This window comes from Canis aureus, chromosome 18 (genome assembly GCF_053574225.1).
Source record: "Canis aureus isolate CA01 chromosome 18, VMU_Caureus_v.1.0, whole genome shotgun sequence".
Lineage (NCBI taxonomy): Eukaryota > Metazoa > Chordata > Mammalia > Carnivora > Canidae > Canis > Canis aureus.
The window spans coordinates 33,666,537-33,682,619 of NC_135628.1; the positions used below are offsets into that span (position 1 = coordinate 33,666,537).

The 16,083-nt window shown below is 41.7% G+C and overlaps 1 protein-coding gene across 1 annotated transcript in view; it reads right to left on the minus strand.

The window, feature by feature from the left end:
- Positions 1-9,458, minus strand: part of SCIN (scinderin) — a 78,005-nt gene extending 68,547 nt beyond the window's left edge. Inside the window, exons 1-2 of the mRNA XM_077856730.1 lie at positions 9,166-9,458; positions 2,110-2,264 (exon numbers count right to left, since the gene is read on the minus strand). Of these exons, the coding sequence (XP_077712856.1) occupies positions 2,110-2,264; positions 9,166-9,364 (354 nt within the window). The 5' untranslated portion in view covers positions 9,365-9,458. The remainder of the gene's footprint in view (positions 1-2,109; positions 2,265-9,165) is intronic.
- Positions 9,459-16,083: the final 6,625 nt, after the last annotated feature.

The following is a 16,083-nucleotide window of genomic DNA, read 5'->3' on the forward strand; positions in this document are numbered from 1 at the left end:
CATGAAGTGCTTAGCACATTCTTATAAGCATGAAATTAAACACAAGAGCATAGCCTTTGCTATTCTGGGGCACCCGGGTGGCTTAATCAGTTAAGCATCTGACTCTTGGTTTTGGCTCAGGTCATGATCTCAGTCATGATCTGAGGATCGTGAGATCAAGCCCCGAGTCAGGCCCCAGGCTCATAATGGAGTTATCATGGAGTTTGAGATTGTCTCTTTCTGCCTCTGCCCCTCCCCCTGCTCTCTCTCTCTTTCGTTCTCTCTTCTCTCCCTCCCCCCGCACTGCCTCAAAGACTAAAATATAGTCTTTGCTCTTCTGGGTGGCAAATTATCTTTGCTTCCACATTTCCTATTGAGTATTTTGCAACTGCACATATTGTAATCTGCTCGATGTCACTAGTGATAAGACAGTGAACTAATTTTCTTGCTGATAAATTTGACCTCCATTCGCAAATACCTTCTTTCAAAAAAAAATGCTGATTTGTAGTGATTTTGATGTTGATAATTATAATTATCTTATAACTGTAAAATCGCTTTTATATCCACTTTTAAATATATATCCAGAAGTTTGATTTCAGAGGTCCTGCTAATAGCCAGAAGGATTAATATCACAAGTTCCTACCGACTGTATATGCACTATGTATTTTATTATTTAATTTGATCCTTAATCCTTACCAACACCTATATGAGAAAGCTGTTGTTACACCCATTATACATTTGAGGAAACTGAGCACAGAAAGCTTACACACTTGCCCTGAGGTAAACAAGTCATATGTAGCAGAAATGGGTTCATAACCAGGGTGATATAATAGGACACGGTTTTAGTAACTATAAGACCCAGCTTATTCAAAATGCTGGTTTCACTGACATAAAAGAAGTTTCAGGATCATTTGACATAAACTGTAGGAACTTATGCAAATTAAATAAAATGAGAAGGCATATATAGTTTCATATTTGGGACTGCTCATAGCCTAGAGTAAAAAAATGATTTCACGAGAGAAGAGAACCTATTAAGTATTTATCCTCATCTCAATAGCATCACAAACTATTCACTAAGGCTCTGATCAGGTAAAAATAGAAATAAACCACGGCATGGTAATAGATTTAACATATATACTCAGAAGTCTAGTTTACCTCTGAGGTTTACAGTCTTCAGTAAGCTAATATGCTCAAAGGGCGAGGCGGGGTCTGCATATCATCTGTTGGAGCATGTCTGATTTTGAAAAGGATTGCTTCTGAAATGTTTCTCTAAGGAGGTATTTCTGAAACTAACTGGGCACTCCTGGGAACAGGGGAATTGTGAAGGATGGCCAGTCTACAAGGCTCACGGAGGGAATTCCAGAAAAAAAGGCTGTCCTTCACTGAAGGTTGCCTTAAAAGGAAAGAACTATTTAACTTGTTTGTTCTTTTTGCTCGCCTTTTCAGAAGTAAAGCCAGTTGAGGATTAGTATTTCAGGCCAAAACACATATATTGTGTTTTTGGCAATGTATGTATATTCGACTTTATGAGGCTGAACCACATATATATTCAACTCAATGATTTGTTTCTATTTCTATCATTTCCAAGATCAAACCAACTTTTTGGGAAATGTGTGAATAGTCCTTTCTATTAACTGGAATTATAATTGTTATAAATACTGAATTAAGATATTCTAGAATAACTGAGATTCCCAAGTCTTGGGTTATTTGTGGCAAATTCAGAGGTTCTCTAGAATATCATAAACAAAAACTATTAATAACTAAATTGCCAATATTTATTAACTGAAGTAACTCCACAAAATTTTAACGGGTTTTCTTGTGACAAAATTATTGCAAGCTCTTAACTTTATTAAAAATTAACCTACTAAAAAAAAAAATTAACCTACTAAATGAAATCAAGTCAGAGTATTTCACATATTACACCCATGTTCCACAAACATTTATTGAGCACCTACTATGTGTCTGGCAGGTACTGGCATATATCATTAAGAAAACAGAAACAAAAACAAAACAACAACAACAAAAATAAACCCTACCCTCAATGAACTTTCATTCTGTAAAGACGTAAGATGTAGATGGATAGGAAGAGAAAGGGGGTCATAATAGAAACAGTTCAAGAGAGCTGCTTACCTTGTATTTCAGACCTCCTTTGAAATAGCCAACAAAATCAGTGGACTCGTAGCCCTGCAGCTCTCTACTCTGCACTGGCTTGCCGCCCAGATAGTCATCCAACTGAATGGTAAAGATCGCAGCCGCTGTGCTTTCATCCTGAGTACACTCTTTTCCTGAAACAGCAAAGGACGGCACCTCATTTACCAAGCAAGGAAAAGGATTAAGGCAGAATTTTTGATAAGATAAAGCTCAGGGACACCTGGGTGGCTCAGTGGTTGAGTGTCTGCCTTCGGCCCAGGGCGTGATCCTGGAGTCCCGAGATTGAGTCCCACATCGGGCTCCCTGCGTGGAGCCTGCTTCTCCCTCTGCCTGTGTCTCTAATGAAGTTTAGAAGCCCTAACAATACTACAGTTCACATGAGATCCCAATTGAATGTATTCACCAAAGCTGAAGGGAGTCAGCCACATTAATGAAAGAATCGTATTTCTTTATATTCCTCTCTCTCAAAGGGAACCTGTGTGGCAACTTATCTTCTCAGGACAAAAATAAATAAATAAATAAACACTAGCTATAAGAGTATTTGACATAGTATCAATTTTGTGACTTGTTGGGGTCAAAGGAAAAAAAAATACATATGCAATTTTGCGATGTGAAAGACCACTAGTGCCATTCTATCCACCTTCCCATCCATAAATGAGATTACCAATAAAGACACAGATGTAGATTTGCACAGATGTTTTAAGAGGGAAGTTTAAATCAAAGTTAATATCAAAAGTGTTAAGGACAATTGTTTGACAAAAACATTCTTACTTGAGCACAAGTTGAAACACAAATTTCTTTAGACAGATGTAAATGCCAGGCATGCAATTAATGAATGACCTAAAAGTAAATTAATTAAATTATACTCTCATTTGTTGATGCTTGTGTACTGCTCTGGGCCAAGAAATACCAGTATGAATAAACTAGAATCCCTGCTCTAAAGAAGTTAAACGATCCTAAAGAAGCCAATACCAACCTCTGAATGTTAAAACCACAATCCAATTCAGTGATATCATGTATGGTGATGTAATTTTAGCAATGTTCAGAAACATATGAACTTGCTCTATGAATTTTGCTTATGATCTCATTTATTTTCCCTCTTCCTTTTTTTAAAGATTGTATTTATTTATTTGAGAGAGTGAGCGGGCAAGAGAGAAGGAGCAGGGGGAGGAGCAAAGGGGGACCAAGAAGCCAATTTCTTGCTGAGCAGGGAGCCTGATGCCTCATGTGGGCTGATTCCGGGACCCCAGGATCAAGACCTGTGTGGAAGGCAGATGCTTAAACAACTGAGCTATCCAGGCACCCTTATTTTCCTTTTTCTGATGCCTTTTACCAATGTCTTTTACTGATCTCGTTCAAGTTATGATACGTTCTTTGTGTTATTTTATATTATATTGCCATACATTATATTTGTACATATGCTGTAAAATTCCTAAAATTGTTTTGGGGATGTGATGACAGGTACATGATCTCTCTGCTAAAAATTATAGAATGTTAATAAAAAAAAACAAAGACCTTAATAAATATAAAAGCATAATGTTCATGGACTGTAAGTTCCAATATAACAAAGATGTTAATTTTCCCCGAGTTGACCTACAAGCTTAACATTATTCCTATAAAAAAAATCATAGGAAGATTGACTATAGATTACATAAGTTTATTGTAAAACTCATATGAAAAGGCACAGGTCCTGAAAGAGCTAAAACATCTTGACAAAAATAAGCTCCAAGGAATAACTCTATTTGAAATTAAGGTTTTACTCTACAGGTACAGTAATTAAGACAGCATGGTATCGGGAGAAGGAGAGAGATAGATCAACAGACCAAATCTCCTCCACTGGTAACATCTTCCAAACTATGGTACACTTCGGTGTGCTACAGTGGACTAAAGCACAAGCATATAAGCACAGTACATCACAGAATACAAAACCCAAGATACTGATACAATTCTCTCATTTTTTTTCATATTTCCCCAATTTTATTTGTATTCATCTATGTGTGTTTAGTTCTCTAAAATTTGATCACATATAAACTCATGTATTCATCATCCCAGTCTAGATACTGTATAGTTCTATCACCAAAAAAAAAAAAAAATCCCTTATGTTGCCATTTTATTTTTTTTTTTAATTTTTATTTATTTATGATAGTCACACACAGAGAGAGAGGCAGAGACATAGGCAGAGGGAGAAGCAGGCTCCATGCACCGGGAGCCCGACGTGGGATTCGATCCTGGGTCTCCAGGATCGCACCCTGGGCCAAAGGCAGGCGCTAAACCGCTGCGCCACCCAGGGATCCCATGTTGCCATTTTATAACTACCATATCTCCCACCTGCATCACCCAGCTCCCTACTCCATCCCAAAACTCGGATAACAATAAATCCAAAATTCTATCATTTCAAAATATTATATAAATGGAACTGAACAGTATGGAAACTTTTGGCTTCTCTTTTTTTTTAAGATTTCTTATTTATTTATTCATGAGAGACACAGAGAGAGAAAGAGGCAGAGACACAGGCAGAGGGAGAAGCAGGCTCCATGCAGGGAGCCCGACGTGGGCCTCGATCCCGGGTCTCCAGGATCACGCCCTGGGCTGAAGGCGGCGCTAAACTGCTGAGCCACCTGCGCTGCCTGACTTTAGTTTTTTTCACTCATTCTAATCTCCCGAGGATTCATCAGAGTTGTGTTTATCAATAGTTTATTTTTTAATTGCTAAGTAATAGTCTCTGGGATACATTTGCCACAATTTGATGAAATCAGTCACCTGTGGAAGGGTATCTGGGCTGATTCAAACTTCTGTCTATTCAAATTAAGCTACTGTGGAATTCATGTGTAGACTTTTACACGTACATAAATTTTCATTTCTCTGAAATAAATGCTCATGAATGCAGTGCTGGATCATATGGCAGTTTCAAGTCTAATTTTCTAAGAAACCATCACTCTTCTTCATAATGGTTGTAGCATTTTACGTTTCCCCCTTAAGCAATGTATAAAAATCCAATTTCTCAGCATCTTCACCAGCCCTTGTATATTACACATTCCCTGACTTGTACACTGTATGCTGTAATCCAGTTCTTGGGATTCCCAGTGCCTTGGATAGAGCCTAGCATTGACTAGATATACCACAAATGTTTACTGCTCTCAAATACATTTATGCAAAATTAAAAACTGGAAAAGAGAAACAATGAGGGTGAGTGTTTGTAGCGCAGGTCCAGGATGTGCAGAGTAGCTTTATTATTAGCTGTGCTCAGAGACATGATGCTCTAAGTAATGAGGAGTAGAGGGTGGCTGCTTTTTTTTTTTTTTTAAGATTTTATTTATTCATGAGAGACAAAGAGCGAGCGAGAGAGGCAGAGACACAAGCAGAGGAAGAAGCAGGCTCCATGCAGGGAGCCCGAAGTGGGACTCGATCCCAGGTCCCCAGGATCAGGCCATGGGCCACAGGTGGCGCTAAACCTCTGAGCCACCCGGGCAGCCCAGGGTGGCTGCTTTTAAACTGCTAGGTACAAAGCTGATATGGTTTTTATGGAAGGACCAGTGCAACAACTTGTAAGTCAAATGCGACAATTTCTTACTTTGTAAAGAAAAAAATAATACAGAAACAATCTGAGATATGCACAGGTATTATGGAAAGCCTTTGAGAGAGAACAGGAAAGAGGACCCTTCCTCTCCTCTTCTCCTCCGTATGTCCTGCTGCTTCTTGTGTGCCCTTTGCTTCTCTTACCTGGCCTGTTTCTTGATTTTTATCCTATGTACCTTTCTACCCTAATCTGATTTTAACGTCGCTCCCCTTCAGCTTCCTTCCCACTGATCCTTTAGTTAAACTGCCTTTCTCCCTAAACTTTCCACTCTTCCCCCCTGGAACTTTTCCGCAATCTGTCTCTCTGATTAATCATCATGAATTCATCCAAATTTAGCTCTCAGGTTAGAATATTCTGGATGAAATCCAGCTTGCTTCAGGGAACTAAAGTAGGAAGGGCTGTAGAACAATTCCATCTAACGGCTCCATGGACCATTTTGTGCTAAACTTTTCCATGTTCCCCAAGATTTTCTCTCGGACAAGATCCCTTCCAATTGCCCTCCTTTTCTTTTTTTCTGTCAAAGCTTCTCTACTCCCCTGCTTCCCCATAACTGCAGATACTGTCTCTTTCACAGTGTCTAGCATGTTCTACCTGTGTTGTATCACCTTTTATCTTATTGTATCTTTGAGATTATAAACTTTCAGAGAGGATTCATAAACTATTCATATACAAAAACGCCTTACACAATGCTGGGCACTTTCAATAATTACTGAATGAATTAATTTATTAATACACTATTAACTTCAGTTTCAGATCATTAAAATCATGAAGTGTGGGGCACCTGGGTGGCTCAGTTACTTAAGTGTCTGCCTCCTGCTCAGGCCATGATCCCAGGGTGCTGGGATCCAACCCCATGTCGCCACACGGGGTGGGGGGGCACATGGGGCTTCCTGCTCAGCGGGGAGCCTACTTCTTCTCCTCCTTCTGCCTACCACTCCTCTGCTGGTGCACTCTCTTTCTCTGTCAAATAAATAAATAAAATCCTTAAAAAAAAAAAAAGACTGAAAAAAGTCATAAAGTGTTTCTGCCCAAAGCATTTTCTATTACAGTTTTCAAAATTGGTGAACACTAAATGAATAATTGAGTTAATGTGAATCTGTAAGTCCTAAAAAACAATTTGCTTAATAAGCGAGTTTCTTTGCATAAGAAAGAACCTATAGCATAAACCCCCTCCTAAAATAAACAAAACCCACAAACTGTGTTCAAAACTTCTTGCAGTCTTCTGATAAAGTCAAACTTAACTGTTGTCTACAGCAAGATATGAAGTCCCTTCACATCTCCATTCACCAAAATTACAAATGGGGCATTTCAGACACCTTGATTCATTCTAGATCCAAGTTCTGAATAGAAAGGCCAATCTGAGAACATTACTATTTTATCTGGCATCATTCATTTATAAACATGGTCTTATATTAAGGTTTCAGTGAATTCTGGTATAAGATATAAATAGATCACTGTCTATAACAGGAAAAGTGACACTACACTGGGAAGCCAAAATGTATCTGGAATTCAGCTAGGGTAAGCACAAAATCTTAATATCAAACGCTATAATAAAAAATCCTTCTTCCTCTTTGTATTTCTCATTTGGAGTGTGTTTCAGGTAGTGTGTTCACTACCATTGGGAATATCACTCCTTAAGGTTTCCTGCCATTTTAAATAAAATGTCAGAAATAAAAATGATGGCTTTTCAAGGACTGTGTGTGTGTGTGTGTGTGTGTGTGTGTGTGTGGTTTTGTGTGGTCTCCCCACAGGCTCAGGAATAAAGCTAAAAATAAAGAAACAGAAGTCCAAGGGAGGCAAAGCTAGTTTTAAAAGAAGGCAAGAAGTCTCAAATAATCGGCACGTTGTTAGATGGGGTGTGCCCCCTGGCACAGGATCTTCCAGGGAGAGGCTGGACATTCAGGATGTTTACGAGTAAAAGTAGAAGGTGGAAAAAGTAGAGCACACAAGGCCCAGTATTCTGACAACCTGGCCCAAGTGCAGCCCAAAATAATTACTACTCCTGAAGGAGCTGTTTTGTTTCCCACTGTATCCTTGTTCAAATAGCTAAGTAATAATAATAATAATAATAATAATAATACGATTACAGTAAAGCAACTCATCTAAAAAATAAATATGCCATATCAAGCTATTTATATTATATTTATATTGAATATATCTATTTTTTTTTCTCCTTTCCATCCAGGATCGCCAACATCCCGATCAACAGGAATATTCTGTTAGCCACACGTGCGAGCAGTATGGTGCAAGTGGATTCTGATTTAAAGTCGCCCAGACCATTAATTGCCGAAATTTGTGGAGAAATAGAAGCCGGGGCCCAAGGGCAAAAAAATAAACATGAATTAATTAGAGAAAAGGGCGGCAGGAGTGGGGAGGTACTTCTCGCCAGCTGCGGCGGATGCCTACCAACTTGTCTGACTTGGTCTCCTCGCCCACCGGGAAACCAGGACTGAACCTGTCGGACGGCAGGTGAGCGGGCAGGTGAGCGGGCAGGTGAGCGGGCAGGTGAGCGGGGCTCGGCCTCAGCCTGCGTGCGCTAAGCAGCGGGAGGGGGGAGGCAGCGGGGTTTCCAATCTGGAGGTGAAACGGGGAGACGCGAGAGGAGCCAGCCTCCAAGCCCCGAGATCGGCCGGCGGAGGTCCAAGCCCGCGGGCTCAGGCTGCTCCCCACGTCCCCCGCCCCGCGTGCAGGCGCGCCCGCAAGAGCAGACTCTGGCGCGAAGAAGGCCACCCCACCCCCGCCGCACCCCACCTCCAGCCTTCGAATCCCAGCCTCCCCGCCGCCTCGCCCCTCCTCGACCTGTGCGCGTCGGGGTCCCTCGGCCTGCGCACCCCCCTGAGCCCCCCGCGCCTGCACCCCCTTACCCAGCCAGAGGTGCAGGCGGTAGGTGAAGCCCCGGCTCGCCTGGGCCTGGTGCAGCACCAGGTAGGCATCGCCCCCCACCCCGGCTGCGCCGCCCCTGCCTGCGCCCCCCCCCCACCTGCGCCCCCCGGCCTGCGTCCCCTTGCCTGCTCCCCCACCGCCTGCGCGACCCCGGCTTGCTCCCCCCGCCTGCGCTCCCCCTGCCTGCTCCTCCTGCTTGCGCTTCTCCCTCGCCTGCGCCCCCCTCGCTTGCGCCCTCCCTGCCTGCGCCCCCCCCTGCACTCCCCCTGCCAGCGCTTCTCCCTCGCCTTCGCTCCCCCTGCCTGCGCTCCCCCCGCCTGCGCTCCCCCCGCCTGCGCTCCCCCTGCCTGCGCTCCCCCTGCCTGCTCCCCCTGCCTGCGCTCCCCCTGCCTGCTCCCCCTGCCTGCGCTCCCCCTGCCTGCTCCCCCTGCCTGCGCTCCCCCTGCCTGCTACCCCTGCCTGCGCCCCCCCGCGCCTGCGCTCCCCCTGCCTGCTCCCCCTGCCTGCGCCCCCCCGCCTGCGCTCCCCCTGCCTGCTCCCCCTGCCTGCGCTCCCCCCCGCCTGCGCCCCCTTACCCAGCCAGAAGTGCAGGCGGTAGGTGAAGCCGCGCCTCGCCTGGGCCGTGTGCAGCACCAGGTAGGCATCGCCCACGTAGAAGTCGCCGTGAGCGCTCGCGGGCACCGGCACCAGCTCGAGCCTCTCCACCCGCCAGACCTGCAGCCCCGCCTGCTTGCCGGCTCTGGCGAACTCTTCGTGGTACAGCCCCTGGGCCATGGCTCCGACGGGCACTGCTCCGGGAGAGGGCGCGGGACCTCGACGACCGGGAGGTCGGACCGAGCCGAGACCTGCGCCAGGGACGCGGCCCGGCGCGACTTTATAGGGCTCGCGCGGCGGGGAGGCGGGGCTGGGGGCGGGGGCGCCTTGGGGCTCGGATCGCCGCGCCGACGGCCGAACTCCTACGCCTGCTCCGAGTGAGCCGGAGAGTCCCGAGCTCAGAAACCGTGAGACCCGGAGGGACCTTACAGAGACTCCTGGAAATGCCTCCTAGCCCAAGGAAGGACATTTCTTTTCTGGCAGTAAATGGAGGAGATCAGCAACTTAAACTCTGGTGGGCGCATCCTTCTTTAAAAAAAAAGAGAGAGGGGATCCCTGGGTGGCTCAGGGTTTGGCGCCTGCCTTCGGCCCAGAGCGTGACCTGGAGACGCGGGATCGAGTCCCACGTCGGGCTCCCTGCATGGAGCCTGCTTCTCCCTCTGCCTGTGGCTCTGCCTCTCTGTGTGTATCTAATGAATAAATAAATAAAATCTTTAAAAAAAATAAAAATTAAATAAAAATAAAAGAAAGGAAAGAGAGAAAATTGGCTGTCTATGTATCACTAACTCCTTCATTTACCGGCCGGTCTCTCCATTCCTGATAGCCGAAATTTCCGTCTTGATCTATGCAATTTGAAAATGCCATGAAAAACGTGTCAGGTTTCTTGGAAAGCTGAAAATCTGGAAGGCTGGTGGTCCTAATGCAGAGGACAGAGCTCTCGCAAATGCCCTGGGGTTCAGGAGCTGTGGTTAAGCTCTTTGCCACCTGCTTTCTTTGGCCTGGAAGGTTTCTGAAAAAAAACGAGCCCTCCTCCTGGGGTATTCTCGAGCTGCATAGGGTCTGTGCTAATAGGCGCAGTTTGCCTTGTGAGTTACCTGGTACCTGGCTTCAAGCGGCTGAGTTCTCATTGTTCACCCTACAGTTTTTGCTTTGGCAGCACTATACCATTCATGTGGAATTTTACTCTTTACTTTGCATTCTTTTAACCGAAGCTGGTATGGCAAAGGATTTTGTTACTGAAAAAGCAAATCGCTCAGGATCTGAAGATTAAGAAAACTGATTTTTATGCATGTGCATTTTCTTTTACTGTTTCTCAAATTACAAGAGTCCCCAAAAGGTCACTAATAATGTATAAGTCAATTTTTCCTTGATTAATTTATGTTTGTGTGTAGATATTAGGTGACTATGGGAAAAAATTCAAAAGCACAAAGTTGTGAAATACAAAAATTAACTTCCATCTCACCTGCCACCCAGTTGCTTTCCCCAGAAGCAGCTAAGTTATCAACTTCTTCTGTATTTTTCCAAAAACACTCTTTTATCTACAAGAATATAGATAATATAGTTATTTTTTTCTCTAATAGAAATGGTACTATGCACACTGTTCTGAAACAATATATCAATATATATTAATACACAATGCTCCTAGAGCTGCCTTCTTTACTCTGTGGTAAATAGAAATATCATCTTAAAATGTACTGTAGCTTCATCTGACCAAGTTCATAGACATTTAAATGTTTTCTATCTTTTGCTAATACAATGTTATAAACATCATTTTTAATGTACTTTTTTCTACTCATGCATTATTATAACTGTGAGTTAGATTCCTAGAAATATAATCGCTGGAGGGATTGGAATTAAATGGTTTTGATGATAGTGGTGATAATTATGAAAGCAGTCATTACTCTTTATTGTTCTGCAGTGGTGGGCTATGGTACATCAATTCCTGCCTACATCTCTTGGTTCTGAGGCTTTCAGCAAGTTAGTGAACTGTAGTAAGTCTCAGGTTCCTCACCTATAAAATGGAAAAATAATAGTATTCACCATAAAGGCTGTTATTTCCATTAAATGAGATGACACAAGTAAAGCATCTGTATGTGTTACATAGGAAATGCTCACTAATCATGAGCTATTATGGTAGGATTCCACATAGGCTTTCTTTTGCTTCTCTGGGTATTTTCTCCATCCTTCTGATCCTACAGTCTTCTTGTAGGGATGATAGCATAGACTAAAGCACTGGTCTTTCATGACCACTAGCTTAGAGTTTGGTTGGCAATCAAAGTGGGAGAGGAGAGCAAGGTCAGAATATTTATTTACTTGGTTTCTTCTACCAACAGTCACTAACTCTATGTGGCTTTCTCTCTCTCTCTCTCCTTCTCTCTCTCTCTCTTTGTTTCCAGCAACCAGGTGCATTACAATTCTTGGTTTATCTGTCCTACTTCTTTATATAGCCTACAAAAAAAGAAAAAAAAAGCACAACTTCTGGGATTTTCCTGTTTTGTGAATATCATGTGTTTATAGATTGAGATGCTGATTGATAAATATTAATAGCTATATTCTGTTTTTCCCCCTCCTAACCAAAACAATAATAGGTAAGTATAATGAGGCTCATTTTATAGATGAGGAAACTAAGTAAGGCTTTGCGATTTGTCAAAGGTTGTCTAGTTAGGAATGGCTGAGGAGGAATTCAAGCTCATTATGTCTCATTCAGAAGTACATGCTATTTACCCAAACTCATTCTCTCAGTCCAATGATTTGTCTAGGATTTGCTCACATAAATATACTTCATATTTTTATTTCTTCCAATTTATACCCCAAGAAGCATCTGATCTAATATGTCCCATGTAGCTCCAGGAAGTTTAGTTTGAACTGAGCCATTATATCTCTCGGTTTTCTTTTCTGTACAGGAGAAAGACTTTGTTCTCTTCCTTCCTCTTGTGAAAAATTATGAGAACTGATAATCTGGATACAAGATAACGTAAAAATCAGATTCATCAGTTCAGTTTCAGTTTCAGCAATAATTCCTTTCCTGTTAGTGAAGGAATTCCTTTTAATGAAGTAATAAAAATAAAAGGAAATTATTTCTTTTTTAGTGAAGTAATTTAAAAAAGAACTTTAGTATGGATAAGCAGAATTTCCTCTTGCTTAAGCAGGACTAGGGTAAGACAGGTGAAGCACCTGCCTGGGATGCAAAATTTAGGAATGAAACAGAAAAGCTCAGTGATCAAGACCGATTCTCTTTCTTCTCCTTCTCCTCCTCCTCCTCCTCCTCCTCCTCCTCCTCCTCCTCCTCCTCCTCCTCCTCCTCCTCCTCCTCCTCCTCCTCCTTCTTCTTCTTCTTCTTCTTCTTCTTCTTCTTCTTCTTCTTCTTCTTCTTTCAGAGAGAAAGAGAGAGAGAGAGATGAGGGGCAGAAGAAAGGGAGAAAGAGAGTCTCAAGGAGACTCCATGCCCAGCACAGAGCCTGATACAGGGCTGGATCTTATGAACCCTGAGATCATGATCTGAGCTGAAATCAACAGTTGGGCTCTTAACTGACTGAGCCACCCAGGCTCCCCAAGATCAATTATTTTTTAAGGCAGTATCATAACAAATCAAAATTGATGCAAAAACCATGACAAATATTAAAAGTTTTCAAATTAAGGTAGAATTGATAATAATGCTATCTGGGGCCATGTTGGAGACTAAGGCAGAGGAAAAATGCTGATCTTCCTTTACTTAAAATTTTGATATTTGGTTTGTCTTTTTTTGCATTAATTTTAGTATTTTTACAAGTAACATATTGAAATATTATTGATTTTGATGAAATCCTTTTTCCATTTCCCTTAGATTTTGTGCCTGAGGTAACTCACTTCTACTACATGAGTTCTGTCCTGACTAAGCAGCCTCCAGACTTCAGTTTGCAGCTTCTTGTTAGACAGACCTCCCTAAATTGATCCTGCCAAGATCAAGTTCAGCTTGTCCAAAACAATCAATCTCATCATTCTCTCCAAACATGCTTCTCCTCTTCTTCCTAATTTCATTAACATGATGTAATTTTGACTCAGCTTTCTCATTTTGTCTCCACAGTTAATCAACCAGGGTATCCAAAATGCTTCTCAGTCCATCCCAGTGGCCTACTTTCTTGCTCTTGCTTTGAGTCTCATCTTGAGGAGAGGTATGCCTGGAAGTGAATGGCCTGGTTTATTTAGGCCTTTGAAGTAGGCTGAGGAATGGCCCCTGCACTTTTCAACTGACTGAACTTGGACAAGTTACCTAACATTACTGTGTCTCATTTTTCTCACCTGTGGAATGGGAATACTGATTTAAAAAAATAAATAAAATACCTCATAGGAATGTCATGATTAAGTGAATAAATAGACACAAACTTGGAATCACCCCTGACATATAGGAAGTTGAATTTCATAAATTCAACTGAAATTGATAGTGGCTAATCCACTCTCTAAATCCACTCCTATGAGAACAATATTTGTAATTCTGAAGGAGATAAGGACTGCCCATTTTCCATTCAAAAAAGTTTCCTAAAACCAGATAACAAATTCCCTTCCATGTCTAGATTTTCTCTCTCTCAAATTCTAGACTCTTAAGAGTGGATTGTTTTCTCCCCTTTGTGTTATAGTACTTTTTCCATATCTGTCTTACCAATTCTTTACGTTTTAATTAAAGATGCATAGATTCGGGGATCCCTGGGTGGCGCAGCGGTTTGGCGCCTGCCTTTGGCCCAGGGCGCGATCCTGGAGACCCGGGATCGAATCCCACATCAGGCTCCCGGTGCATGGAGCCTGCTTCTCCCTCTGCCTATGTCTCTGCCTCTCTCTCTCTCTCTCTCTGTGACTATCATAAATAAATAAAAATTAAAAAAAAATAAAATATAAAAAAAAAATAAAGATGCATAGATTCTAGGGTCCCTGGGTGGCTCACTCGGTCAAGCATCTGCCTTCAGCTAAGGTCTTGATCCCAGAGTTAGGGCTGGGGATTGAGCCCCACACCTGGCTCCCTGCTCAGCAGGGAGCCTTCTTCTCCCTCTGCTCCCCACCCCCCCCACCCCCGCTTTGCTCATCTGCATGCGCTCTCTCTCTCTCAAATAAATAAAATCTTAAAAAAAAAAAAAAAAAAAGAAAGATACATAGATTCAACATCATTATTACCCTGGCTCCACTGAATTTCAGCATCCTGCATGCTCCCAGTGATCTTGATATGCAGTACATTGCAAAGTGTGTTTTTGCTCACAAGATTGTAGGCTCACTCACAGACTTGTGTCTCACCATTTTCTTCTCTGGCCTTAGGATAACACACGCTGAATTGGTGTGGTTGAATAGCTGATTTTGGATTAAATTACTTTTTTTATTATTATTTTTTTATCCATTTACAAATACTCTCTTAGTCCAGGTCTAAAAAACCAAGGTAAGTAGATCTTTTACCGGGAATCCCAAGGTGTGAAGACTGTGGTTAAATTCAGGACAGGTGTTCTTCTAGAAGGCTAATGCTCAAGGGGAAATGTTGCACAGTTTGATCCTTGAAATAGATAACAATGTTCAAGAATATAATTGATTCATTGTGCAATTAATTGGAATGAGTTGATAAACCAAAAATAAAAACATACTAACAAAAAAAATTTGTTTCCAAGTGATCTTCATTCCTCAAGGTGCAGAATCTTAGAGCTCAGAGGATCTTATTTCCATCACTGAATTGTGACCACAAAATTGTGGAAATTAAATATATGCAAAAGACAGGAAGTGTATATATATTTTTTTCCAGGAGAGGGAAAGTCTTTAAAGTTGGTATTTATTTGCTTTGTTTTCTCTATAAATGTATAATGTCATTAAAAATACAATTGTTTTGGGATCCCTGGGTGGCGCAGTGGTTTGGCGCCTGCCTTTGGCCCAGGGCGCGATCCTGGAGACCCGGGATCGAATCCCACATCGGGCTCCCTGCATGGAGCCTGCTTCTCCCTCTGCCTGTGTCTCTGCCTCTCTCTCTCTCTGTGTGTGACTATCATAAATAAATAAAATCTTTAAAAAAAAATACAATTGTTTTATTGGTAGTCCTGCTGAATAGCAATAACTTTTGTTTGATTTACCAAATGCTTTAAGAGTTTAAGTATGGAACCTGGCATCAGAAGAGTTGAGTGTTGTGAGGATTAAAAGCAATAATGTATGCCAAAGCTGTGAGAATACAATCAATAAACACAGTTAATAATTAGCAAGATCCCTTAGCCCCAGTACCTACCAAAGCCATGTGATTATTAAAAGTGAAAAATGCACTCTAGGGAAATTGTATTTAAATTGTTCCTGATTATACTAGACAAACTAGAACTTCAAAAAAAAATTCACCTTTATCTTTTTTTAGTTTCATTTGGATTATACAACTTTCCCTTTTGTTAATTAATTTAAAATTATACATAATACTATGATGACATGGTCATGGCTCAGTACCTTGGCAAAGATTTTATTGGTCTTGAATGATTGCTGTTTTGATAAATCATTCATTTCTTGTAAAACTACTTACGGCCCCAGGTTGATTCAGCAACTTCCTTTTTAATATCTTCATTATACATAAATCATTTATTATTTTTATTGTATAGGAAATAGCTAACCCCTGCAAGACTGTTGAGAGCAAACCCCATCATTATTTTAGTTTACATATTAGAGAATGCTTATGACAAAAAGAAAGTTTGAGAGTCTAAAGTCTCATGGAGATTTATGATGTAAAGTGATAATTTTTGCTTTAAGTTTACGTTTATGCAGATAGAGATATAAAGATAATTCTGGTTTTAAAATACGATAAGATTGAGGCTAACATGCTTGAGACTAAAGCAACTTTTTTTTTTGCCTGATTTTTCTAAATGTATCTATTTATTAATTATCCAATTAGCATTTCATTTAGTTTTGTTTGTGTGTAGCCG